At 37.8% G+C, this 25716-nt stretch overlaps 1 protein-coding gene across 2 annotated transcripts; it reads right to left on the bottom strand.

The window, feature by feature from the left end:
• Positions 1 to 1493: 1493 nt before the first annotated feature.
• On the bottom strand, positions 1494 to 20301 carry LOC104221149 (NAD kinase 2, chloroplastic). 2 transcript variants are annotated; one of them, XM_009772145.2, is made up of 8 exons: positions 19805 to 20301; positions 16814 to 18769; positions 12864 to 12985; positions 12602 to 12743; positions 12289 to 12513; positions 12023 to 12097; positions 10454 to 10555; positions 1494 to 2222 (listed from the first exon to the last, which is right to left on the bottom strand). In XM_009772145.2, exons 1-8 carry the CDS (start codon positions 20036 to 20038, stop codon positions 2019 to 2021), a joined length of 3060 nt encoding a protein of 1019 aa, XP_009770447.1. In that variant the 5' UTR covers positions 20039 to 20301; the 3' UTR covers positions 1494 to 2018. The 2 variants fall into 2 exon arrangements, with proteins under 2 accessions (XP_009770447.1, XP_070028232.1); XM_070172131.1 differs by lacking the exon at positions 12289 to 12513 and having other exon boundaries at positions 2044 to 2222; positions 12664 to 12743.
• Positions 20302 to 25716: the final 5415 nt, after the last annotated feature.

Raw genomic sequence — 25716 nt, 5'->3', positions numbered from 1 at the left:
TAATTTGTCCATATATAGATAATAGCCTCAGAAACCAATTGAAATATATTGTATGATAATATTAGGTTAAGATGATATTATACATGATTCGCTTATGTATTCTGATACATAAATCTGATTTCAGATTTTCAGGTTATTATTCTTCCGTAATGTGATCTACATGATACCATTTTGATTCACAAATCATATCTTTCTACATTTTATTTTTGCTTTTTGTTATTTTTCCCAACTTACTTCATTTGTACTCCGTCAAGACTCTAATTTTTACGTACCTAAAAAGAAAGTTGTCACACTCATGTAGATCAAACTTGTCACCTCAACACACACGCTCTTTTGAATTACGATAGTATTCGAATCAGCTTGTGCAGACTCTGAATATCATTTCATCTTGAGGCATATTAACAATATCCAAGTTTAGTAGAGATTGCCCATCATCGTTGGCCCCGAGGATTGTATTTTTCATTTCTCATTTTAAAGGCATGAATAAGGTCTGCGTACTGTCTACCTTCCCCACACCCCACTTGTGAAAACGAATGAGAAAAAGGCAAGCGAGAAAGAAGACACAATTTTACTAATCTAAGCACTTTTTATGCGTTTGGAAAAGCCCCCAAAAAATTTCATTTGATATGTGCAAGTATATATTTAATCACTTGGAAAGTCGGATACATTGTGAAGAGAATCAACTAGTTAACTAGCAAATATAGTTCCATTGATGTGGAGGTCAGCTCCAATAGGAAACGTACAGTTAAAAGTCAGACTTGTGACCAATTAGTTAACTTAGAAACCAAAAGTTCACCCTTAGCTTGATCGTAATGCCATTTAATTAGAGCTATATGGAGGTCATCTTCAACCACAAAATGGTTGCATAAACTATAATTTGTCCAAGAATGTAGTATCATCAAGGACATAATTATATGTTCGTTATGTATTTATAACCAAACATGTATTATAAGGGGCGGGAAGTAGAGTTTGGACCAGGGGATCGACCGAACCAGTAGTTGTGGTCTAAACCCTGCATTTATCTTAAGAAATTCATTTAATATGTACAAATTATTAATTTAAAACCCAATAACTTAAAAGAGCTAAAATTATAAACCTACACTTTAAATTCTAGATCTGCCTCCAAAATATGAGGTCCTTAAAAATATTTTTCTTCTGAGACAAAATCATACTATATTGACCTTATGTATATACATTTACAAAAACTTTGCCAGTTAAAAAAACAAAAAACTTCAGCTCTAGAGCTGAACTTCAGACCTGACTATTAGAATGCTGAAGTTTTACGTGATTGCCTTTGCTACTTCAGCCTCGTATGCTGAAGTTATGCGAAAAAGCGGGTATGCTTGCAATTTTTTTGCAAAGCGGGCACACGTTAAAACGTGACACAAAAGACAGGTATAGATGCAAATGCCCCCTTTTGAAAAGGTTAACAACTATCTTATTTAATAGAAAAGCTTCAACAAAAAGTATGAAGTAACAAATAATTCTCAATCTTGAAAAAAAAAAAACTTTATTCTCAATGAATTATTTCATGCTGCAGTAAAGGTATTGTCTGCTGACTCTGCTTAAACACAAAATAAGTGATCAGGGTTTAATAACAGGAGGCTGCCACACTTTTATCAAACAAGATGGAACAGTTCAACACACTCTTAATGTTTGCTATTACCAGAACATAACTTCTGGAGTGGGCGGCGGCTGGAGAGACTTGATACCTATAAAAGAGGTATCAAGAAGTATGATAGCCGAGAGATACCACGAACAGAACTCTCTATCTCAGGCAGATGAGTAAAGATTGCAATTTTATAAGCGTCTATTGTAGAGTAACGATATAGAAAGTGCCCATGTTGAAATGCGACATTGCTAAGAGAGGATGAAAGGTGGGGAACACTAATTGCACCTATGAGAGCCATGGGAAACGAATTTTATACCGTGTAAAGTGGATCTTCTGTAATTCTGCTGATCTTATATGACTGTACAAGAATCTACATAAATGTGGGACAGGATAGTTCCAAGTTTCTTCAGAGTGCTTTCTGGTCTAGTCTTTCATTCCAATTCAGGCAACGGATCAAGCTACCAAACCAATCACCTGTTTGGTCACATTTATTGACTGTAGGAAGTGGATGCTGACTCATACATATCCGAATAGAATCTCCTCTAGACAGTTGTTGCCGTCTCTTCCCATCAAAGGAGACCCAAGCATTGTTGCGTGCATCCTCTGGAATCTGTTTGCAAATAACTTAACTTTCTAACTGAATGGTACGAAATGAATCCACAAAAGAGCAAAACGTTTAGAAAGACGCAGTTGTGCCTTGGCTGACTGCTAGACACATGCCATGAAATCATGAGAGATTTCATGATTTGACAACAAGAAATGGATATGCATTCATCAAGGTGCCAATAGTCGAACAATAATGGTGTAATATCAAGAAATTGGATACGTGCAGTTATCAAGGTGCCAATCATAAAACACGATAGTTGAAATTAAGGCTTTTGCACCGACATTACTCTTTTAGGGAAAAACTTAAAGCATCCTAAGAAACCTAAATTCATTGAGGAATCATGTCTACTTTTAAGAATACTGACAAGAACATATACTAAGATGACCTATCAAAATCAGGCACAACTTCAAATTTAATTGTTTTAGTAACTTCATGACGAGTAGAAGAGAAGTCCAAAATCAGAAGTAGCAGAATAAAAGGACTCACATTCTACAAATAGAAAACATCGTTGTTTAATGAGGAAAGATAAGAACTTATAAAGAAGCTGCCTATATGTTCGAGCAGTTAAGGAGAAGACTTGAAATCTGTTGGGATTTTCCTGTGCAGGTTCCAATCCTGTTGTCGACGAACATTTTGTGCTACTGAGGTGTTATGTATAGGAGGATACATATCAAAGTGAAAGTAAGTTCTATTGAACAGTTATTAGACCAGCAATGTTATATTTATGTGAATATTGGGCTGCTAAGTCCAACACATCCACAAGATGAGTGTCTCAAAGATCCGAAACCTAAGATGGATGTGCATTCAAATAAGATTAGACAAGATTAAAAATAACTACATTCGCCGGATGAAACAAGTAGCATGAGGATAAATCAGAGAATGTCACTTTACATGGTTTGGTCATGTCTTGTGTTGACCTCCACATGCACTCGTATGTACACTGTGGGTGTTAAACCATGGAGAGTGAAGGTGTTAAAAAGAGACGAGGTAGACCTAAAATCACATGGAAGTAAGTTGCATTGATTCCAAGAGATTGTAAGTTTTTTGAGACAACTTCTTTCATGTGTTTTAGGCCTATCTCGTCTCCTTTTATCACCTTCACTTACCATTCAGCGGAATATCACGTTATTACGTTTACTTTAGGCCTATGTTTTCTAGGAGTTTTCTAGTCTTACTACAGATTCTTATGCTAGTAGGAAATATCGAGAACTTCTAGTACTTCTCATTTTTATTTTTATTTTGTACAATATTGGCCTGAGATGAATTTAAATGGAGAACATGGTCAGTGAGGATTCATATAGCGACCCCAACTTGTTTGGAATTGAGGTGGTATTGTTGTTATCATAAAGAAAGAAAGGTACTAAATAAAGGGGTGTCATAGACTCAAGACGATAACAACAAAGAGAACATGGACTATGCCATGTATTGTCCTCTTTTTTTCTCTTTCATTTTCGTTTTCTTTTTGATGAAGATTTTTAAAAAAACACAAGACTAAATAATCCCACATTTTATCATGGGATTATTTTCTTTATCCATGATACCAAGCGACCCCTAAAGCACTCCCTTCCCTGTATAATTGTATGTATAAATCCACAATCGCCTCATGCACTACTTCTCCTTGTACATTATTATTCCTTAACTTCTATTGCCTCTATAAGTTTCTCTTCTTATTCACTATAGCTTGTCAATGGAAGAATTTTGAATAACAATTCCCCTCTCTCAACCGAATACCCTAGATTTCTTCTTCAACTAGATTTTGTATCATAGCCATCATAGCTAATTCTCGTTTCACTTTCATCTTCCTCATTTTTTCACCCTCATCTGGCTCACCTATCCCTCTCTCGTCTCTATATCTCCCAACATGTTCATTAACATCCAACATTAATGATATTGGATCCACAAGATGAGGATTTACCAAAGAGACGAGGAACATGCATTGGATCTACAAGATGAGAATTTACCACCAAAGTTTTATGATGATCCATTGGAGTATCCAACAATGTGTGTCATTGACCTTCCTCCTTTCATAGAAGCTCAACACGATATTGACTTGATTGTTGACTCTATCATTCCAAATAAGTCAGCATAATGCGTTAATCCTAAAGTCCATAAAAATATGCATAACAAGAGGAAGAATTACTTATAAAGGAGTGGAGTAATAAGGGAAAGTTTAAGTCCTTGTGTTGTACCTGCCTTGCTCGTTCCTAAGAAATATGGATTTTGGCGCATGTGTGTTGATAGTCGTGCTATTAACAAGATCACCATCAAGTATAGATTTCTTATTCCTAGGTTTGATGATCTTTTTGACCAATTACATGAGGGCAAGATATTTTCTAAAATTGATTTGAAAAGTGGCTATCCCCAAATTCGAATGAAGAAGGGAGATGAATGGAAGACTGCATTCAAGACAGGCAAGGGATTGTACGAATGGCTTGTTATGTCATTTGGGCTCTCTAACGCTCCTAGCACATTTATGAGACTCATGACCCAAATTTGTCAGCCATATATAGGAAAATTTGTCGTTGTTTATTTTGATGATGTACTTATTTATAGCAAGGATGATCAACAACATTTGAAGCACTTGAGAAAGATTTTTGAAGTTTTAAGAGAGCAAACCCTTTATGCCAACTTGAAGAAGTGCAAGTTCTTTTCTGAGCAAGTCTCTTTCTCGGTTATATTGTCTCTATTGAGGAAATTCAGGTCGACTCGGAAAAGATTGAAGCTATTGCTAGCTGGCCTATTCCAAAAAGCTTAATAGAGATTCGCACCTTCCATGGTATGGTGTCTTTTATCGGCGTTTTATAAAGAATTTTAGCTCTCTTGTTGCTCATATTACCGAGTGTTTGAAGGGAAACTCATTTAAATGGACGGATGCTGCCCAAAAGAGTTTTGAATTGATTAAGACAAAGATGACTCAAGCACATGCGCTTGCTTTGCCCAACTTTGATGTAATCGTTGAAGTTGAATGTGATGCTTCCGTAGTTGGGATGAGAGTTGTTCTTAGTCAAGAAGGTAGACCCATGGCTTATTTTAGTGAGAAGCTGAATGATGCAAAGTTCCAAGTATTCTACTTATGACAAAGAGTTCTACACCATTATCAGAGCTTTTTCTCATTGGAGTCATTATCTTTTACCTCGAGAATTTGTGCTTTATTCTGATCATGAGGTCTTGAAGTATGTGAATAGCCAACATAAACTCAACATTAGGCATGCCAAGTGGGTAGAATTTTTGCAAGCCTTTCACTTTGCTATTAAACACAAGGCTAGGATAGTCAATCAAGTAGCTAATGCATTAAGTCGCAAGCCTTGATTTGTTTCTGTCATGCAAAACACTATTGTGGGCTTTGAACACAAAGGAATTATATGCAACAGATCCAGACTTTGGAGCTATTTGGGGTCAATGCTGGGAGGGTCCTCAGCGTATGTTTGTGCTTAGGGATGGCTAACTTTATCATGGTTAGCAGCTTTGTGTTCCACAAGGAAGTTAGCGTGAATTTATAATCCGTGAGTCCCATGAGGGAGGGTTAGCTGGCTACTTTGGGCAAACAAACACTCTACGCCTAGTTCATGAAAACTTCTATTGGCCTAAGATGGTTCGGGATGTCAATAAGCTGGTTGCAAGATGTGAAACTTGTATAAAGGCAAAAGTGCACAAAGGCAATTCGGGTCTGTACACTACTTTGCCAATTCCTACTCAACTTTAGGAAGACATTAGCATGGACTTTTTGTTGGGCCTTCCAAGGAATCAAAGAGGCAAGGATTCCATCTTCGTGGTTGTCGATCGATTTTCAAAGATGGCTCACTTTATTCCTTGCGATAAGAATTGCTGATCTTTTTTTTTTAATCATATTGTGAAATTGCATGGAATTCCAAGAACTATTGTTTCAGATAGGGATTCAAGGTTCCTAGGGCATTTTTGGAGGACTTTATGGGCTAAACTTGGTACTACGCTAACACCTAGCACTTCTCATCATGGGCAAACCGAAGTTGTCAATCGAAGTTTAGGTGCTTTGCTTCGTGGGTTAATAAAGAAGAATCTCAAAGAGTGGGAATCGTTACTTCCTACTGATGAGTTTGCCTTCAACAAGTCAACCAACCACACTACGGAAAAGAGTCCATTCGAAGTTGTCTATGGTAAGAATCCTCTTGAACCACTTGATCTTTCTCCTCTTCTAGCCACTCATTTTTTTAGCCGAGATGTTGCTGATCGAGTGAAGCAACTCAAGAAACTACATGAGAAAGTTCGGTCACATATCAAGAAGCAAAATGCTAGATATAAAGAAAAGGCTGATATACGTAGGAAACATGTGGTGTTCAAGGAAGGCGACCTGGTTTGGGTTCATTTAAGTAAGGAGAGATTTCCAAACCGCAAGTTTTTTACATTACAACAACAACAACAACAACAACCCAGTATAATCCCACAAGTGGGGTCTGGGGAGGGTAATATGTACGCAGACCTTACCCCTACCCCGAGGGGCAGAGAAGCTGTTTCCAGGAGATCCTCGGCTCAAGAAAGCAACAAGAGCCGATATATTAGTACTATCAATAGACTCATAATAAAATAACATAAAATAACAAAATATCAACAATATAAGAAATATAGGAAATACGAAAAAGATGGAAGGTATAATAATATCCAGCAGATAAAGCCCTGCATCAGTAGCTGACCAGTAGCATCCTAAGACTAACTCCTAACTGGCTAGTCTCACTCTAGTGCGCTGTAGAAATATTCACAACTTTCCCTTAACCTACAACCTTAATGCTCGACCTCCACAATTCCCTGTCAAGGGTCATGTCCTCAGTAATCCTAAGTCGCGTCATGTCCTGCCTGATCATCTCTCCCCAATACTTCTTAGGTCTCCCTCTATCTCTCCTCGTGCCCACCACAGCCAGTCGCTCACACCTCCTCACCGGTGCATCAGTGCTCTTCCTCTGAATGTGCCCGAACCATCTGAGTCTTGCTTCCCGCATCTTGTCCTCCATGGGGCCACGCCCACCTTCTCTCGAATATCTTCATTCCTAATCTTATCCATACTTGTATGCCCGCACATCCACCTCAACATCCTCATTTCTGCTACTTTCATCTTCTGGATGTGTGAGTTCTTAATCGGCCAACACTCGATCCCATACAACATGGCCGACCTAACCACTGCTCTATAAAACTTACTCCCTCCGTTCCAATTTATGTGAACCTATTTCTTTTTGGTCCGTTCCAAACAGAATGACCCCTTTCTAAATTTGGAAGCAATTTAGCTTAAACTTACAATTCTACCCTTAATGAGAAGCTTTTATAACCACACAAATACCCTGAACCCCTTTTTGATTTGTTTAGGACCACAAATTCTAAAAGTTTTCATTTTTTCATAAACTCCGTGCCCAGTCAAACAGGTTCACATAAATTGGAACAGAGGGAGTACCTTTAGTAACAGTGGCACTTTCTTGTCACACAGGACTCCCGACGCTAACCTCCACTTCATCCACCCCACCCCTATACGGTGTGTGACATCCTCGTCGATCTCTCCGATACCCTGAATAACTGACCCAAGGTACTTGAAACTACCCCTCTTAGGAATGACTTGAGAGTCAAGCCTCACTTCCACTCCCGCTTCCGTCGGCTCGGCCCCAAATTTGCACTCGAGGTATTCCGTCTTCGTCGTGCTCAACCTGAAACCTTTAGACTCAAGGGCATGTCTCCAAACCTCTAGCCTCTCGTTGACGCCGCCTTGTGTCTCGTCAATTAGAACTATGTTATCAGCAAATAGCATGCACCATGGCACCTCCCCTTGAATATGATGAGTTAGTGCATCCATCACCGGGGCAAATAGGAAAGGGCTGAACGCAGACCCTTGGTGCAACCCCGTAACAACAGGAAAATGTTCGAAGTTGCCTCCTACTATCCTAACCTGAGTCTTAGCTCCATCATACATGTCTTTAATCACCCTAATGTAGGCAACCGGGACCCCTTTAACCTCTAAGGGGCTCCATAAGACCTCCCTAAGAACCCTGTCGTACGCTTTCTCTAGATCAATAAACACCATGTGGAGATCCTTCTTCTTATCCCTATATTGTTCCACCATCCTCCTAATAAGGTGGATAGCTTCTGTGGTAGATCGCCCCGGCATGAACCCGAACTGCTTGTCTGAAATAGACACCGTCCTTCGCACTCTCATTTCTACCACTCTCTCCCAGACTTTCATGGTATGACTCAGTAATTTGATAACCCTATAGTTGTTACAACTCTGGATATCGCCTTTGTTCTTATACAACGGAACCATTGTACTCCACCTCCACTCTTCAGGCAACCTATTAATCTTGAATATAACATTAAACAACCCAGTAAGCCATTCCACACCTGCTCTACCCACACACCTCCAAAGTTCAACCGAAATTTCGTCTAGCTCTGCCTCTTCTCATCTTACGCATTGCCTCCATGACCTCAATGTCCCTACAATAACTTAATTCATAGGGACTATCGGCATTCCTCAATTCACCTAGTACAATAGCAAAGTAGGTCTGCCACCTCCTCTTAATCTGGTCATCCCCCATCAAAACTTTGCTGCCATCATTTTTTATGCACCTCACTTGGTCCAGATCTCGAGTCGTCTTCTCTCTCACCTTAGCGAGTCGAAATAACTTCTTCTCCCCGCTTTTGTTCCCTAATTCCTCATACAGACGAGCAAAAGATGCCGTCTTAGCCTCCGTTACTGCCATCTTCGCCTCCTTCCTAGCTACCTTATACCTCTCCCTGTTCGCTCTCTTCTCCTCCTCGCCAGTGCTCCCTACTAACCGCAGGTAAGCCGCCTTCTTTGCTTCCACTTTACCTTGGACAACTGCATTCCACCACCAGTCTCCTATGTGGCCACCGGTGCGGCCCAAAGATATCCCTAACACCTCTCTCGCCGCCCTCCTTATACAGTCCGCCGTCGTCGACCACGTAGTGTTTGCATCCCCACTACTTCTCTACATTACAAACGCGAGCTAATTGACCTTTTAAGGTACTGCAAAAGATTGGTGATAATGCTTATCGCTTGGAGCTTCCCAATGACTTTTTGAAGCATCACCTACTATTTCGATGACTCGAGGGCGAGTCCTTTTCAACCAAGGGAGAATGATGAACATATGGAGGCCATGTTTTCTACAACATTGGAGGCTTATTGGGCTCATGAAGGTGCCAATGAATTTGGAGAATTAGGCCACGAATTTAAAATGCTTACACTAATTAGACTTAATCCAATGAGGCCCAAGAATTTCAAGAAATTGAAGAAGTCCAAGAATCCATTCAAGATTAGGATTTCTTTTCCTTGAAGATTACAATAGTAGGATTATATATATTTATAGTTCTAGTCAAACTAGGATTGTTAGTTGGTAGTCCATTCCAACTAGAATTCTTTTTCCTATTTTAGTTAGGATAGGTTCTCTTTGCCTTATTTTTATTCTAGTTTAATTAAGATTAATTTTACTTAACTTTATCAATTTTGCTCATTGTAAGGCCTATTTAAAGGACTTAATATGCTGAACATTAGTGATTAGTTTTTCTAAGTTCTTGCTTCAAAAACGTGATTTACTTTTTATTTCATTGTTCTTCCTTTATTCAGCGCTTCTTGCAATCTTGCGGGATTGAAGAACGTGTGGGTGAGGTTTTTTTTCATCTTACATTCTAACGTGAGCTTGAAGAACGCTTTCGCTAGTTTTGTGAAAAACATTAGCGGGGTGCTTTTGTTTTTCTCTCTTCTTTGTGCTTGAGAGGTGCAAAACCTTGAAAGTAAATCAATTAACTACCCTTCCAGACACTAACTTTTTCTTGAGAATCGAGGTATCCACCCGAGCTTGCGTGCACCTTGACTAGTTTCACAGCGTACCTGCTACCTCCCACCAGCCACATGTATCGGGCAACTTTGTCCATGGACAACACTTGAACACATGAGAAGAAATCACCTAGTGTTTTTGCCTCTGCTAGGATTTGAAACTGAGACCTCATGGTTCTCAACCTACGTCATTGACCACTAGGCCACACCTTTGGGTGCTATCCTTCCAGACAATATCTTAACTGACCGCTAGGCCACACCCTTGGGTGCTACCCTTCCGGACAATAACTTATTCCATTGTCTAAGATGATCTTTCAAAATTTACTAAAGAAGCCCCCAAGAGTATTAACACACTGTACCAAGGTACTAGCACTAGTAGTTAAAAGTAAATATATACCATTACTATTTAAATATTCATGGAGAAAGTCACCTTTAGCTCCAGCTTTGCAGAGTCCGGAAGAATGACAGGTCTGAATGAGAGCGAGTGTGGGCAGATTGGTGTGAAGAGCATGCAAGGAACATTTGGGTGCACCTGCATGACATAAATTTCCTTGTGATATACTATTCTAGCATCCACTTGGTAAAGGCGAATCAATCAACAATTATTGACCAGAAGGAGCACAGCTAAAGTTTCAGCATCAATTAAATGAACAATAACAACCAACATAACTTTCAAAAGTAAAAATATAGATCAAGAACTGTGTATGAAAATCAAATAACAAAACCATCTTATTGCAAGATGTAACTTCAAGATTGCAACTAAGTAGAACGAAAGAAATCAGAAAGAAATCTTCACACAACTAGCTAAAACTGCTTCGTAGTACACTGAAACTAATTTGTTTAATATTGAGTTCCGTCAATTTGCTTTCGATGCCAAAAATTGGTTCATACTTGCTGATAACCTGATTGATTACTGCAAGTTATTGCTTTGTTGCACACATCTACACTTAGAGTGACATTTTATGAAGCAATTTTACGATCTCCACTATTCTCAGTCATACAATAAATAGGAAATGGAAACAAGATTATGCATTTATTACTTTCAGTAAATAACAAATAGGAAGTGGAAAAAAATAAATCAATTGTTCAGTATCAGATTATGTAACACAGCTAAGGATCATAAACATAATCACCACTGAATACAGAACCATGCAAAGAAGTCTTGCTATCAGTTTTGTTTAATGCTAAATATTAGGCTTTCAACCTTTAAAGAAAAACCCCGATAGTAGGTTTTCAATCAGGAGTCCAAATTTGACTAGCTTAGCAGTTTTCCCCAATATCTTCGAAAGTAACCTTTCCATCTATTTCAATTCAAGTGTCTGTTGCATCACCCCATTTCCACATCAATAATAACGATATGACAGGAGGAATCAACTAGCTTCTACCAATAACTCGTAAAATATGTCAGGAAACGTCTATATCTTTACTATTAAGTGCACAATGCAGTCTACTTTCTTTTCCTGTCTCTTCTTCTCTTATTTCTTAATGAGAGGGGAGGGGGTAGTCAGCCACTTCTCTGTGGCTCGTTTTTTAGCTGTTCACCAATGCCACAACAAACTGTTAAAGCTATAAACCTCACCATCTTGCACTATTTCTGTAATTCAGCTTTAACTTATTACTACCTCGGTTTCAATTTATGTGACACACTTTCCTTATTAGTCCGTTTCAAAAAGAATGGCATGTTTATATATTTGGAAACAATTTAACTTTAAACTTTTCATTTTACCCAGTTTAGCCTTAATGAGAATCTTTTATAGCGACACAAATGTTATGGCCCCACAAAGCTTTTACCCTTTAAGCTTTTAAGACCACTATTTAAAAAGTCTTCTTTTTCTCTTTTTTTTCGTATCTCTGTGCCAAAGTCAAACTATGTCACATAAATTGAAACGGAGGGAATATTTGCTTTGGATACAATTCATTGCCTGTGGTATTTCAGGACACATATGTTCAATTACTCATGTAAGTTAAAAGGTTCATATCTCTTAGGGATAATAGGTACCATGGAACCTCCAGCAGCCGTAGAATAAGCAGTACTTCCAGTTGGTGTGGCTACTATGATCCCATCGGCTTGCACCTGCCAAATAACATAAAATGGTGTCACAGGTATCTCCATGTCCTATAGCTCCTTAATCAAGTGGATGCTTGTTGAAATAAAAAAGTTGGCTAGGAAGGTCTACGAAGTCTGAAATATGAAAAATGGGATAATTTTTGGTTCTTCTGCAGGGGCAGCGGGGTGGTTGGCAGTTAGGTTTACAAAAAGTGCACCTTGGTAATGAGGCGATCATGTTCATAACACTCAATTTTGGAGAGATATGGATTAGAACCACGATCAACTACAACTTCATTTAGGACATCGAACACCTTTCCAGGCATTGCCTTTCCATTTCTGAATATCTCACATCGAAGACGCATTCTCAGAGTTATATAAACACCATCCAGAGTGCTATTCCCGTGAATGACTTGTCTTAGATCCTTCTTATAATCTTCAAACTTTACGGATTAATAAGAAAAAGTCAGAGGAGAGACTTCCTAAGTGAATTAAGAACCAAATCATAATGTTTTCAGTCAAGAAGCATACTGTATGGGAAGTGAGAAATCCAAGGGATCCTAAATTAAATGACACAACGGGCGGGATACCACCTCGAAATAATTTAGAAGCATGGAGTATAACTCCATCTCCGCCTAGGCAGGCAACAAAATCAACACTTTCATGAAGATCACTGCATTAGGTACAACAGGCAAGGTCAGCATATCTTAGTGAAGTAAAAGAAGTGAACCGAGACAAACAAACAAATATATGAAGAGTGCTATCTGAGTGTAAAGTTTGTGGGTCATTTCACCTGGTATCTTGACTATAAAAGGTCTGAACAAATCCGAAGCCTGGAGTTCGTGCAAATATATCATGCACCTCAGGTTCAACAAGAACTTTCATTTTCTCTTGGTAATACAAGAAAGAAGCAACCTTCAAAGAAGAATTAGAAAGAAAGAAAAAAGCAAAAGAGTTAAAACTATGAGATAGTAAACTATTTGCTAGAGATACTTATCTAAAGAACGAAAAGGACATAGTTTTCGACTGCATAAGCATGTTGCAAAAGAAAATAGCGAATTTTCCAGAACTACATATTTTCTTAAATATGGAACCTTCAAAGATAAGTTTCATAAATGGATCATAGAGCTATGCACAACAAGCTGAAACTAAAGGTTCTCAAAATGAAACAAATGGGAAAAAATCTCAAGGCCTAAGCTAACTGTTAGAAACCAAAGAAGTTCTATATTTCATATCTAGAAGAGAAGATTACAAGACCTATTTATAATACTAATTCACCTAATCTATTAGTTGCCATACACCTAATTACACCTACTATACAACTCATATACATGTGCTAGCTATGATGTAGTACATGTGTATACATGTGCTACACAACTTGTATTACACCTACTATACAACTCATATACATGTGCTAGCTATGATGTAGTACATGTGTATACATGTGCTAGACAACTTGTATGTCAACACTCCCCCTCAAGTTGGAGCATATATATTGATCATGCCCAACTTGTTACAGATATATTCAACTCGAGCTCCATTCAAAGCTTTTGTGAAAATGTCTCCCAATTGATCTCCAGTTCTAACATGACCTGTAGAGATGAGCTTTTGTTGAATCTTTTCACGAACAAAGTGACAATCTATTTCAATGTGCTTAGTCCTTTCGTGAAATACAGGATTAGAGGAGATATGAAGAGCAGCTTGATTATCACACCACAACTTTGCTGGCAATGTAGTTTGGAAGCCAACTTCACTTAATAGTTGATGTACCCATACAACCTCACACACAGATTGTGCCATAGCTCTGTATTCTGCTTCCGCACTAGATCGAGATACGACATTTTGTTTCTTACTCTTCCACGAAATCAAGTTTCCACCAACAAAAATGCAATATCCTGTCGTGGATCTCCTATCGGCTTTTGACCCTGCCCAATCTGCATCTGTGAAACACTCAATGTTAGTGTGTTCATTATTCTTATATACTAGACCCCGTCCTGGAGATCCCTTTAGATAACAAAGAATCTGCTCCAGAGCCGCCCAATGCCTGACTGTTGGGGAAGACATAAACTGACTCACAATGCTGACAAGAGTATGCGATATCGGGACGAGTTACTGTAAGATAGTTCAGTTTCCCAACCAATCTCCTATATTTCTCTGGATCTTCGAATAACTCACCGTCTTCTTTCACGAGTTGTGTGTTAGGAACCATTGGCATGCTGCATGGTTTAGATCCCAACTTTCCAGTTTCAGCTAACAAGTCAAGAGTATATTTCCTTTGGGACAAGAAGATGCCTTTCTTGCTCCGTGTAACTTCAACTCCCAAAAAATACTTTAGTTACCTTAAATCTTTCGTCTGAAATTGAGTGTGAAGGAAAGACTTTAGAGTTGAAATTCCTGTAATATCACTTCCAGTAATAACGATGTCATCAACATATACTACCAATAAAAGAATACCATCATCAGACTTTTTATAAAACACCGTATGATCGCAATTGCTTTTCTTCATCCCATATTCTAGAACAGCCTCACTAAATCTGCCAAACCAAGCACGGGGACTCTGTTTCAGCCCATAAAGAGATTTTCGAAGACGACATACCTTTCCACACTCCCCCTGAGCAACAAACCCAGGTGGTTGCTCCATATATACTTCTTCCTGAAGATCTCCATGTAGAAAAGCATTCTTTATATCAAGCTGATGCAGAGGCCAATCATAAGTAGCTGCCATGGAAATGAATAATCGAACAGAAGCTAACTTGGCGACCGGGGAAAAAGTATCCAAATAGTCGACTCCATAGGTCTGTGCATACCCTTTTGCAACAAGGCGTGCCTTAAGGCGAGCTACTGTCCCATCGGAGTTAAACTTAACAGCAAATACCCACTTGCACCCAATAGCCTTTTTGTTAGTGGGCAGATCGGCCAACTCCCAAGTACCATTCTTATCTAAAGCCATCATCTCTTCTATCATTGCATCATGCCAACCTGGGTGGGACAATGCTTCACGAACAGTTTTAGGTATCCTAGCAGAATCTAATGATGCAATAAACGAGCTAGAAGAAGTAGACAAATGGTCATAAGACACAAAAGAAGAAATAGGATAAGTACATTGTCGTGTACCTTTGCGAATGGCAATAGGAAGATCCAAACTAGGATCTGAAACACAGGAGGTTGGATCTACCGACGAAGCAGAAGTAGGTAAAGGATCGGGTTCTGAGGTTTGTTGTCGCCTGGTATACACACGAAGAACAGGTGGCTGCTCGGATGGTCGATCGAGGGAAACGGGTGACTGAGGAAGAGGTGTTGGAGAACTAACTGGATGTGTGACAGTGTAGACCAAAGTATCATCTTCTTCCTCAGGACTGTTATAAACATATGAAGAAAAGAACGGATAATTTTCATGGAATGTGACATCGGCAGACACTAAGTACCTTTTGAGATCTGGAGAATAACACCGATAACCTTTCTGAAGACGTGAGTACCCTAAGAACACACACTTAAGGGCCTTTGGATCTAATTTAGTTACCTGTGGACGAACATCACGAACAAAACAAGTACAACCCAATATTTTGGATTCAATAGGAAATAATGGCTTAGAGGAAAAAAGAATGTTGTAAGGAATATTACCATGAAGTACAGTGAATAGTAATATTTGAACAGTGAACAGTGCAGTGAACAGTGATCTTGGAAAATGAAAGTTGTCAGGAAAAAATGGCCGGAAATAGTGAAATAGAATCAAAGTAGCGAAAAACTGTTCTGAACAAAAATAATTCGAACGGGGAAAAAAAAAAAATTCCAACAACAAACTGATGAAAAAACTTCAATGCTCTGATACCATGTTAGAAACCAAAGAAGTTCTATATTTCATATCTAGAAGAGAAGATTACAAGGCCTATTTATAATACTAATTCACCTAATCTATTAGTTGCCATACACCTACTATACAACTCATATACATGTGCTAGCTATGATGTAGTACATGTGTATACATGTGCTACACAACTTGTATTACACCTACTATACAACTTATATACATGTGCTAGCTATGATGTAGTACATGTGTATACATGTTCTAGACAACTTGTATGTCAACACTAACCAAGATTCACTTCAGCAAAATTAGGTAGAGACTTGCATGACACTGAAATTCATGATGTAAGAGGGATGGAAGTCAATGGCAAAGAAGAAATGAGTAGAGAAAACTAATGGTCATATATTCCTTTCTCAAGTTGGTTGGTGGATACAAAATTGGACAGAAAGTAGATGGAATTCATATTACAGATGATTGACAATAACTAAATGTCCACTCACAAACGAAGTGCAGCTTTTGTAATTTGTTTGAATATGCTGAGAGGTCGCGCTAGTATGATGCAGGAACATATGTCGAGCATATTCTGTTTTTCTTTTTGTTGATAAAGAAAAAATGGGAGCAAGCAGGCCTACTTGATCACGCAATCTGGAGTTTCAAAGTGTATACATTGATTTCACAGAGCAGATAAGATGATTATCGTGTAGCACAGAAATTACAAATGAGCCAAAATAAATCTCTTGCTCTCAAGGAAGGTCCTTTGCGGGTCTTCCTTTCAATTGTAAAAAACACAAATGTGAGCGTTGCTATAGTAAATTAACAGCCCTATTAAAAGTAGTGGTAACTGTATGCATCTTCATGAAAAACAACAGGGACAGTCCAGCATTAACAGAGTAGTCATATATCAGAGTCCAAGATCGATAAGTGATCTGTGTAAGCACCTCTTTGGCTTCTTCCATGAGTTCTTGTCCCAGCTTCTTTAAAAGTAGTACGGTCTTTGGCGTGGATTTCCATAAAAGCATCTGCTGCTGGGTGTTAGGATGAGTGAAGGCCAAGGAAGTTTCTGTTACCTTTTCTCTGTTGCACAAAAACCCGTCTGTGCGAACCAAGAACATCTCTGCCTTCCTTCTGGACTGCAATCTTACCACACCAGTTGCAGAAGCGCACATATTTCCTTCAATTAGCTCCATGTTATCATCAACTGAAGGCCTGGGGGCCTCAACGTTCCTCCTCTCAATGGCAGTGGCTGAGGACACAGCATTAGCATCCAACTCGTTACTTGCATCAATAAGACCACTGCTTTTAACAGAGGTATGTACTTCACCATTGTTGAATCTGTTCAAAATTGGCACTGCAGAGCCATTATGACCCTCATACTTTTCCATATTCGCAGAGGAATTCGAAGGTTTCGTTGATAAGCGCATATTACTAGATGGCCCATTTGGATTTCTAGAATCCATAGCTCTGTCCTCAGTGTAACTGTCTATGATTTCATTCCCTTTAGGTACTCTCTTGTAGTAATACCTCGAAGCATGGAGCCCCTCCAATCTTTTCTTTCCATGAGTGAAATATGTCTCTGGTGAAACCTTTCTACTCCTGAAATATGTAGACATCTCAGTCCGGGAGAAAAATTTAGGGGGAGGCAGTTGCGACTTAAGAGGGTTTGTTTTATTATAGGATACTACCCCACCATCAGCAGTAAGCAATGTGCCTTTCCAAGTGAATTCAACAGTATCATCAGCTTCATTCTTACTTAGGTCTTTGTTTTCTATAGCTTCAGGAATTTGTTTGAAAAGTTTCCCAGCAGAATTTATGCTGTTTGATCTTGTAGGTAGTGTCCCATTTTTGTGATCAGATGCAGACACACCTTCACAAGTAGAAGTTTTATTTTCTTCTGAGTTAACTGGCGTGCCTGCCTCCTGTGTTCCTCTACTACCACAAAATGAGTTCACACTGGAGGTCACATCCTTACTAGCATTCGGCACAAAGTGTGATGTGTAGCGAGTCATGTATTGTCTCCATCTGGAGACCATAGCTGATGTCCTCCAAACTCCTTCCTTACTGTGGAGAAATATGGGTCTTTTGTATACATCAGAGACCAGTGCTGCAAACTTCTCAACCTGCTGCACTGAAGGTGTTGTGCCAACTTCAACAGGGAGTTTCAGTACTTCAATATCTCCAGAGGAAATGGCTTCATCTAGCAATTTTTCATAGAAGTTGTCCTTTATAGTCTCAGCTCTGAGATCTATAATAGTTTTGAATCCTCTCTCCAACAGCCATCTAAGACCTTCTTCAGTTACCTGTCCACCTGTCCAAAAAGCAACCTCAGAACTTGCAGATTCTGTCTCTTCTTCTGATGAAAAATAAACAGGATTCCAATTAGCAAACAATGTATGGTAGGGATGGTCATCTCCACGGGGAAATCCAGAATCGTAACATACATTCTTCAGTCTTTGCAGCTTTCTCCATACATTAATGCTCGTAGGATCATCAGGTGTTATAAAGTTTTCAAGAGCAACATGCAAGCTCTCACAATACCTCTTCATTTCACCTCTGAAAAAAGCTAGTGGAGGAAGCTTATCATCCATTACATGCACATCAAAATCACTGAATGAGTTGATGATAAAGGATCTCCCAGATAGAACATCCTCCCTCCCTTTGTTTAGAAGACATACCATACATCCTAGAACAGAAACTATTCTATCCTCCAGTAAATGTTTATCTTCTGAGGGTACATCATATGAGATACTACATTCTCCAGTCACTGGATTGCATAGTGTCTCCATTAATGTGTTATGAAGTTGTTCGGCAGCTCGAAGGATTCTACAATAAGCCTCTATCTCAGCAATATCGCCAGGTAGAGGGCCAATCCAGGGTAACTTCAGTATATCACGGGGCTGGAGAATTCAAAATTTCAGGAAAGCTGTCAGCTAATAACAAAAAATTCAAACCAACAACTTTCAGGCAGAGATTAATAGTTGGAAACTATTTATCTAGAACTTCATAATACCTCTAGTATGCTGGGTAGTCCCATTTTTTGTTAATTGAGTTACTTATATCAGAAAATAAAAACATAAATTTTGACTAGAAACCATCCCGGATCAAGTAAACAAACCATAAGAAAACAAAACGCAAAACTTTCAAATTAAGAACTAATTAGAAACAACTAAAAAAGGTAATGAGAACATAACATAGTTGAAAGAATTGTGTGCAAATGTTTGTTTGCTTAAAATTTAAATTAATCAACTAAGATGTTTTCTCGCGTCGAGTTTCAAGCAAGAACCACTCTGTTTTTCGTATCAGTCTATACAAGAGACACCAAAACTGTGAAACAGGCTATCAGATACTCTATGCCACCACATTGGGGCAAAAACAAAATAGCTAGAATCGGATCTGATCGCTTGGACTTCTGGTTAGAATTCATCTATCTGACTTTTACTTCCTATACCAGGGCATATCAAGGTTCAACCTTGGCATATCTTACATGAATCAAATGCTCCGAAACACGATCTCAAGTCTGCTCTATCTGAAGACTCACTGGCCTATAAAGTCATCATTAGTGCACAGAGGCGGAGCCAAGATTTGCACTTTATGGGTGCGAGTTCGAAATTTTATCACAACCCATTTGACTTATTAGGCTCAAAATCTGTTATTTGTATTTATTTAGTAGACGTTTTAACACATGGACTGGGTTTGAGTCAAAGCTATTAGGTTAAGTTGAACCCATAATTTCTAAGCTAGGTGGTTGGATATAAAGAAAGACCCAAATTTTGGCATCAGTAGTACATTTCAAACAAGATCAAACATAAGCTTCAGATAACATCCCTTTCAACCAACAAATTAACAAGATAAGAGGGCAAGTATTCAATCAAAGCTTAACTGAGAGAATGACATTAGTAGGTAAATGGAAAAATGAAAAAATTTAAAGCAACCTGAGAATCAAATCCAACGTTAGAGGAGAAAGCATTAGAGAGCTCAGCACTGACAACAAGCTTCTTCTGTCTTCTCCTTTGAACCCATCTCAACCTCCCACGCCAATACCCATATGAAAACCCAATACCAAACCCTGAAATTTTTACATATCTTAGCTGACAATCTTGAAAATGGATTGGCCCACCAGCAACTTTCCGACCCATATCAAACTTGCATGGACAATAGGCTGTCATACTACCATTCAAAAAAAACCTTTATACTCCAATTCTTTACCAGAAGAACTAAAATAAGCCAATAATCATTGATATATTTTCCAAGATAATGGTTTCTTGCATCTGGGTATAGTTCTTATGTTCTAGCTTCTGTGAATAACCAAGGATCATCTTTGTATTCCGATTTCTGAGATTTTGGGTTCCTGCTTATGTGCATAATTCCAATTGTCAAGGTTCAGAGCAAAGAACGGATTTTGGAGCTGATAATAAGTTTTATCTACATGGGGTTTTACTTATATATATATATATATATATATATATATATATATATATATATATATATATATATATATATATATATATATATGGGTGTCGGAAAAGAGGGGAAATTGGTAAATGTGATGGGGATAGTATCGAAAGAGAGGGAAAGGTAGGACAATGAAATTTTGTGCGAATCGATAATCAAAATTCCAACAAATTTGGAGTATAGGTTCAAGTATTTTTTTTTATTTTTTTATTTATTATTATTAGTTTCTTTACATTTGTCTTGAATGTGTATGCTAAGTTGTCTATCGAGTCATGTAGTTTGCCATTTTGTAAGAAAATAATAAAATGAAGTTTAAGCTTTTTTATAAATGATCGATGTTATTAGACGAAATAAGATGATTGAAATTTCTTAAAACATCTTTTCTTTTTAAACTTTACCGTGACTAAAAAAAATTGAATGACAAAGTTAGACGAGATAAGATGATTGAAATTTCTTAAAACATCTTTTCTTTTTAAACTTTACCGTGACTAAAAAAAATTGAATGACAAAGTTTCAGCTATTAGTACTTTCTAAACATGCTTCAGATTGGAAACTTAATTAGGAACAAGCTTTTCTATCAATCTTGGTTTATAAATCAAGGGCGGCAAAGATGCAACATTTAGATCTAATGACCTTTAAGAGATCCTAAACTGGTATACACATGTTCGACCCTATTTTTATCTAAATTTGAGGTCTTTTCATAATGTAAACACAGAATTTCAAAATTTAAAATATACCTTGAATATAAATATTCAGAGACAACCATGAGATATTTAAACAAGAAGGATCGGTAACTCTTGGTCAAAATCTTTCATACGATAATAATAAAAGTTAGATTTGCTTCATCATACCATCTTATAAATGGCACGCAAAAATCCTTCTAGACCACTGATTTATAACAAAAAACTTTAACAGTTAGGATTCAAACACAAACTCATTTGTTTCTTTAAATGATTTATAAACTATCAGTATTTATGTCATGATGTTTAAAGACAATAAGCTAAGATAGATAGATATGTAGTAATGTTTATCTTCTCTTTCACTATGCCTTTATTCATTAAGTACACGCTTTATTTGCACGCCATATTATTTATTGATTTTCACCTTAAATATGAGAGTAGTATTTATACCATGTTTATTGGAATAGAACCTAAGAATTATTTCTCTCTTTAATTTTTATGTTATTTATAATTGTCGAATACAAAAAAAAATGATGCAAAAAGGAAGAAAAGAGATTCAAAGGAGAAACATGTAATCATCGAACCAAATAAAGATACACATGATTGATGAATCGTATTAGATATCACAGTGTGCTATAAGATCATGGCCATCTATCATAATTCTGATATTAAATTTCATAAATCACAAGAATAGATGATTAAAGAATGAATAGAGTAAAGAAAGTTGAACTCAATTTTTTGCCACTCTCTTCTCTATATATCACTTTGGAATTGACTTTGCCTTCATGAATATCACTCTATTTCCTCAAAACAAACAACGAGTAAGAAGGATGATCCTTTGGACAAAAGTAATTGTTTTGGCAAAAACAAAACCATTCCATCAAAATCGTAAAAATAGCACGGTATAGCCAGTTTTCGGACTGGTCATTCAAAAATAGCCAGCGTTTACAAAGTCAATGAAAAATAACCACTATTTTGCTGCAACAGAGACCGGTCCAACATAATATACTGGAGTTCGGTGCACCTGTGTATGAACTCCAGCATATTATGCTGGATCGGTATACTTTACTGACTCTAGTATAATATACTAGAGACTGGAGCACCGATGCTCCAAACTCCAGTATATTATACTGGACAATTATACTTGCTGGAACTCCAGTATATTATGTTGGAGTTCTAGTGTACTTATGCCGGAACTCCATCATATTATGCTGGAGTTCCAGCATACTTATCCTGGAACTCCAGTATAATATGTTGGAGTTCAAGCATACTTATGCTGGAACTCCAGTATAATATACTGGCGTATTTTCCTGGTTTTGAACAGTGTTTTCGCCCAGATTTATCTTTACATGAAAAGTGACTAAATTTCGATTACTTTTGAAATTGGGCTATTTTTGAACAATCAGTTGTAAATCTGGCTATTTTTGAATTTCATTTTGGTCCAAATATGTTAAAACGCCATGAATTTAAAATATTTAAAACTGGTGAAAGACACATATTGGCTTAATTCAAATCACGTGTCACTTTTCTTTGTTCTTCCTTTTATATATCATCGCTTGTGTATTCTACCATAATTAGGTGATGTAGGATGCAAAAAGAAAGGTGATCAATTCTTTTACGATGCAAACAGAGTTTTTTCATGTTCTTCTTTTTCTTCTCCTTCATGCGTTTTTACATTCTGCATAAAAATATCTTCTAAAATTGTAACGACCCGGTAGGTCGCTTTGTGTATTGTAGTCTTGTCCCCTTATTAATTGTCTTTTTTATGTTCATATGTGACTTGTCGGGGTGGTTGGATTGGTTTCGGGATGAATTGGGACACTTAGAGCCCGTTTGGACATACAAATGTTTTCCTTTTTTTCAATTTTTTTTTTTGAAAACAATGTTTGGTTATCCCATTCTTATCAATTTTTCCTTTTCACTTGAAAATGGGAATTTGCTAGTTTTTAGTTTTACAAATTTACCCTATATTTTACAAATTTATTAAATGACCCCATCAGTTTTTCATCTTTGGCAGATACATCTTTGGCGACTGATGGTCAGTCCTAGTTGATACTTGAACTCTGTCTACTGAAAGTTTGATTAAATAGTTATGAGAAATATGTGGCTATGCCTGCTTTTGCACCTTCTCTGTGTGTTAGTAGAATTAGAAAATGTGATATTGATTTTGCATCTTTTGTGTATTATAGTAAAGCAGAATATGATAACAGTTAAACAATAGCATTTGATTGTTTATTTCAAGTAGGATAATCAAATTGGGGTGGTTTTGATATTTTTTACAAGTTGTGGGGTATAAATCATGTTTCGTGATTTTGAAAAAAAGACATTCAAATATGTTGCAAAAATTATAACTAAACACAACTTCATCTTCAATTCAAATTTTAGTGAAATTCCAAATTTGAAAAAAAATTGAAATTCATGTCCAAACGCCTACTTAGTCCCAAAGTTGAAAGACTTGACCGGAGTTTGACTTTTGTGTAGATGACGCTGGAATGGAGTTTTTATGATTCCAATAGTTTCGTATGGTAATTTTGGACTTAGGCATCTGTCCAAATATTGATTTGGAGGTCCGTAGGTTAGTTTGAGGCTTTTTGGCGAAAGTTGGAAAGTTAAAAGTTTGGAAGGTTAAGAGGTTTGACCAAGAATTGACTTTATTGATATCGGATTTGGATTTCGGTTCTGAGAATTGGAATAGGTCTGTTGTATCATTTGGAACTTGCATGCAATATTTGAGGCCATTCGGAGTTGATTTGATATGGTTCGACATGAGTTTTAGAAGTTGAAAAACCATTAGTTCATTAGGCTTGAATTGGGCTGCAATTCGTAGTTTTGATGTTGTTTTGTGTGATTTGATGCCTCGAGTAGGTTTGTGTTATATTTTGGGATTGGTTGATATGATTGGATGGGATCCCGGAGGTCTTGGGTGTGTTTCAGATGCGTTTCAAGCCATTTCTCGATGTTTTGGAACTGCTAGTTCTCAGTTCTGGTTTCCTTCTACATGTCGCGAAGAAGGCATCACGATCGCGCAGTTTATTGTTGATGGCTGGAAGATTGTTCATCGCGTTCGTGATGCTTTAGGGTGATGACTCTTTCGTGATCGCGACGCATTCGTGTAGTAGGGAGGCTGGCTGGAGGCGAATGGCTGTAAGTCTTCGCGATCGCGAAGTTATGCCCGTGTTTGTGCAGTGTCAAGGTGAGTTGTGATTCGCTTTTGCGGCCCTTGCCTCACATTCACGTAGAGTCTTTTGGATGAGCTGGAAGTTTTTTCTTCACGAACGCGAGCAGATGTATGCGACCACTAAGGGTAATGCCTGGGCATATTGTTTAAAACTCCATTTCGAGGGTTAGAGTTATTATATCATATTTTGAGTTAAAGAGCTCGATTTTGGAGGGGATTTTCATGATTTGGATCGACGTAAGTAGTTTTGACTCGGATTTATTATTATTTCATGATTCCATCTTTGTTTTTAGCATTTAATTGGTGAATTAAAGTGAAGAAATGAGAAATTTTAGTGAAAACTTCCTAAAGTGAAAAATAATGACTTGAAGGTCGACTCGAGGTTGGAATTTGATGAAATTGATATGGTTGAACTCGTAATTGAATGACTGTTTGAAATTTGTGAGTTTGACCGGGTTCTGGGGTGCGAGCTCGGGGTTGATTTTAGGGTTGATAAAGATCAAAGCCTTATTGTTTGAAGTTATTTTCTACGGCATTATTTGATGATATAAAGTTGTTTGTGGCTAGATTCGAGTCGTTCGAAGGCCGATTCACGTGAGAAGAGCTTTTTGGAGTTTTTTTTAAATAAAAATACACTAGGCATTGTGCCTAGGGTTATTTTTCATAAATATAATCAAGAAGAGCACACCAAATGAGGGGACATAAACCTTACCTCCAAACCAATGGTGGATAATTAATTAATCGTCCAACTATGACAATTAATTGGATCCAGTGAGCTATGTGAAGTTAGACCTATAGTGAGGTGCCAATCTATCCATAGATGATAGACAATTGGGTATAAAAAACATAGTGAAATGAAGCTAGGTCAACCATACAAAGTAAACCTAAAACTACTAAGCCAAATGTTTGAAAGTACTTTTTCCATATACAAAAGGTCCTCCATGTAACAAGTAGGTAGATTTCCCCTGTGAAATGTGACAACAAACAACAACAACAACAACAACAACAACCCAGTAGAATCCCACAAGTGGGGTCTGGGGAGGGTAGTATGTACGCAGACCTTACCCCGATCCCAAAGGGGTAGAGAGGCTGTTTTCGAAAGACTCTCGGCTCAAGATAATAAAAAGACAAAAGGAGAGAATATTAGATTCATCACGGTGATCATAGGAAAAATAGGAACATAAAATGCAAAAGAAAAAAATTGCAAAGCAAAAACGATGGCTAGTAAGTGGAACCTGCATCGAAAATAGAAAATAGTAAGAAACAATATTACCCCTAGCTATCTTAGACAAAACCCTACCAGACTAGACTCACAAAGACACAAAGTAACACAAGACTCAACTACCTCCTAGCCTACAACCGTAATACTCGACCTCCACAACTTCCTATCAAGTATCATGTCCTCGAAAACCTGAAGCCTCGCTATATCCTACCTGATCACCTCTCCCCAATACTTCTTAGGCCGCCCTCTACCTCTTCTTGTGCCTTCCACAACCATCCGCTCACACCTCCTTACTGGAGCATCTGGGCTTCT

Source organism: Nicotiana sylvestris, chromosome 4 (assembly GCF_000393655.2).
Source record: "Nicotiana sylvestris chromosome 4, ASM39365v2, whole genome shotgun sequence".
Lineage (NCBI taxonomy): Eukaryota > Viridiplantae > Streptophyta > Magnoliopsida > Solanales > Solanaceae > Nicotiana > Nicotiana sylvestris.
The sequence above is the reverse complement of the archived record's forward strand: the minus strand, read 5'-3'. Positions and strand labels throughout refer to the sequence as shown.

Excerpts from the sequence above, each read along its gene's own strand:
- LOC104221149 (XM_009772145.2), bottom strand. The coding sequence starts at position 20,038 with ATGACAGCCTATTGTCCATGCAAGTTTGATATGGGTCGGAAAGTTGCT. Across the intron at positions 12,986-16,813 it reads TCATGGAAGAAGCCAAAGAG|GTTGCTTCTTTCTTGTATTA; the intron begins GTGCTTACACAG and ends TCTTCTTTGAAG. Across the intron at positions 12,514-12,601 it reads GATTTCTCACTTCCCATACA|TTTGAAGATTATAAGAAGGA; the intron begins GTATGCTTCTTG and ends TAATCCGTAAAG.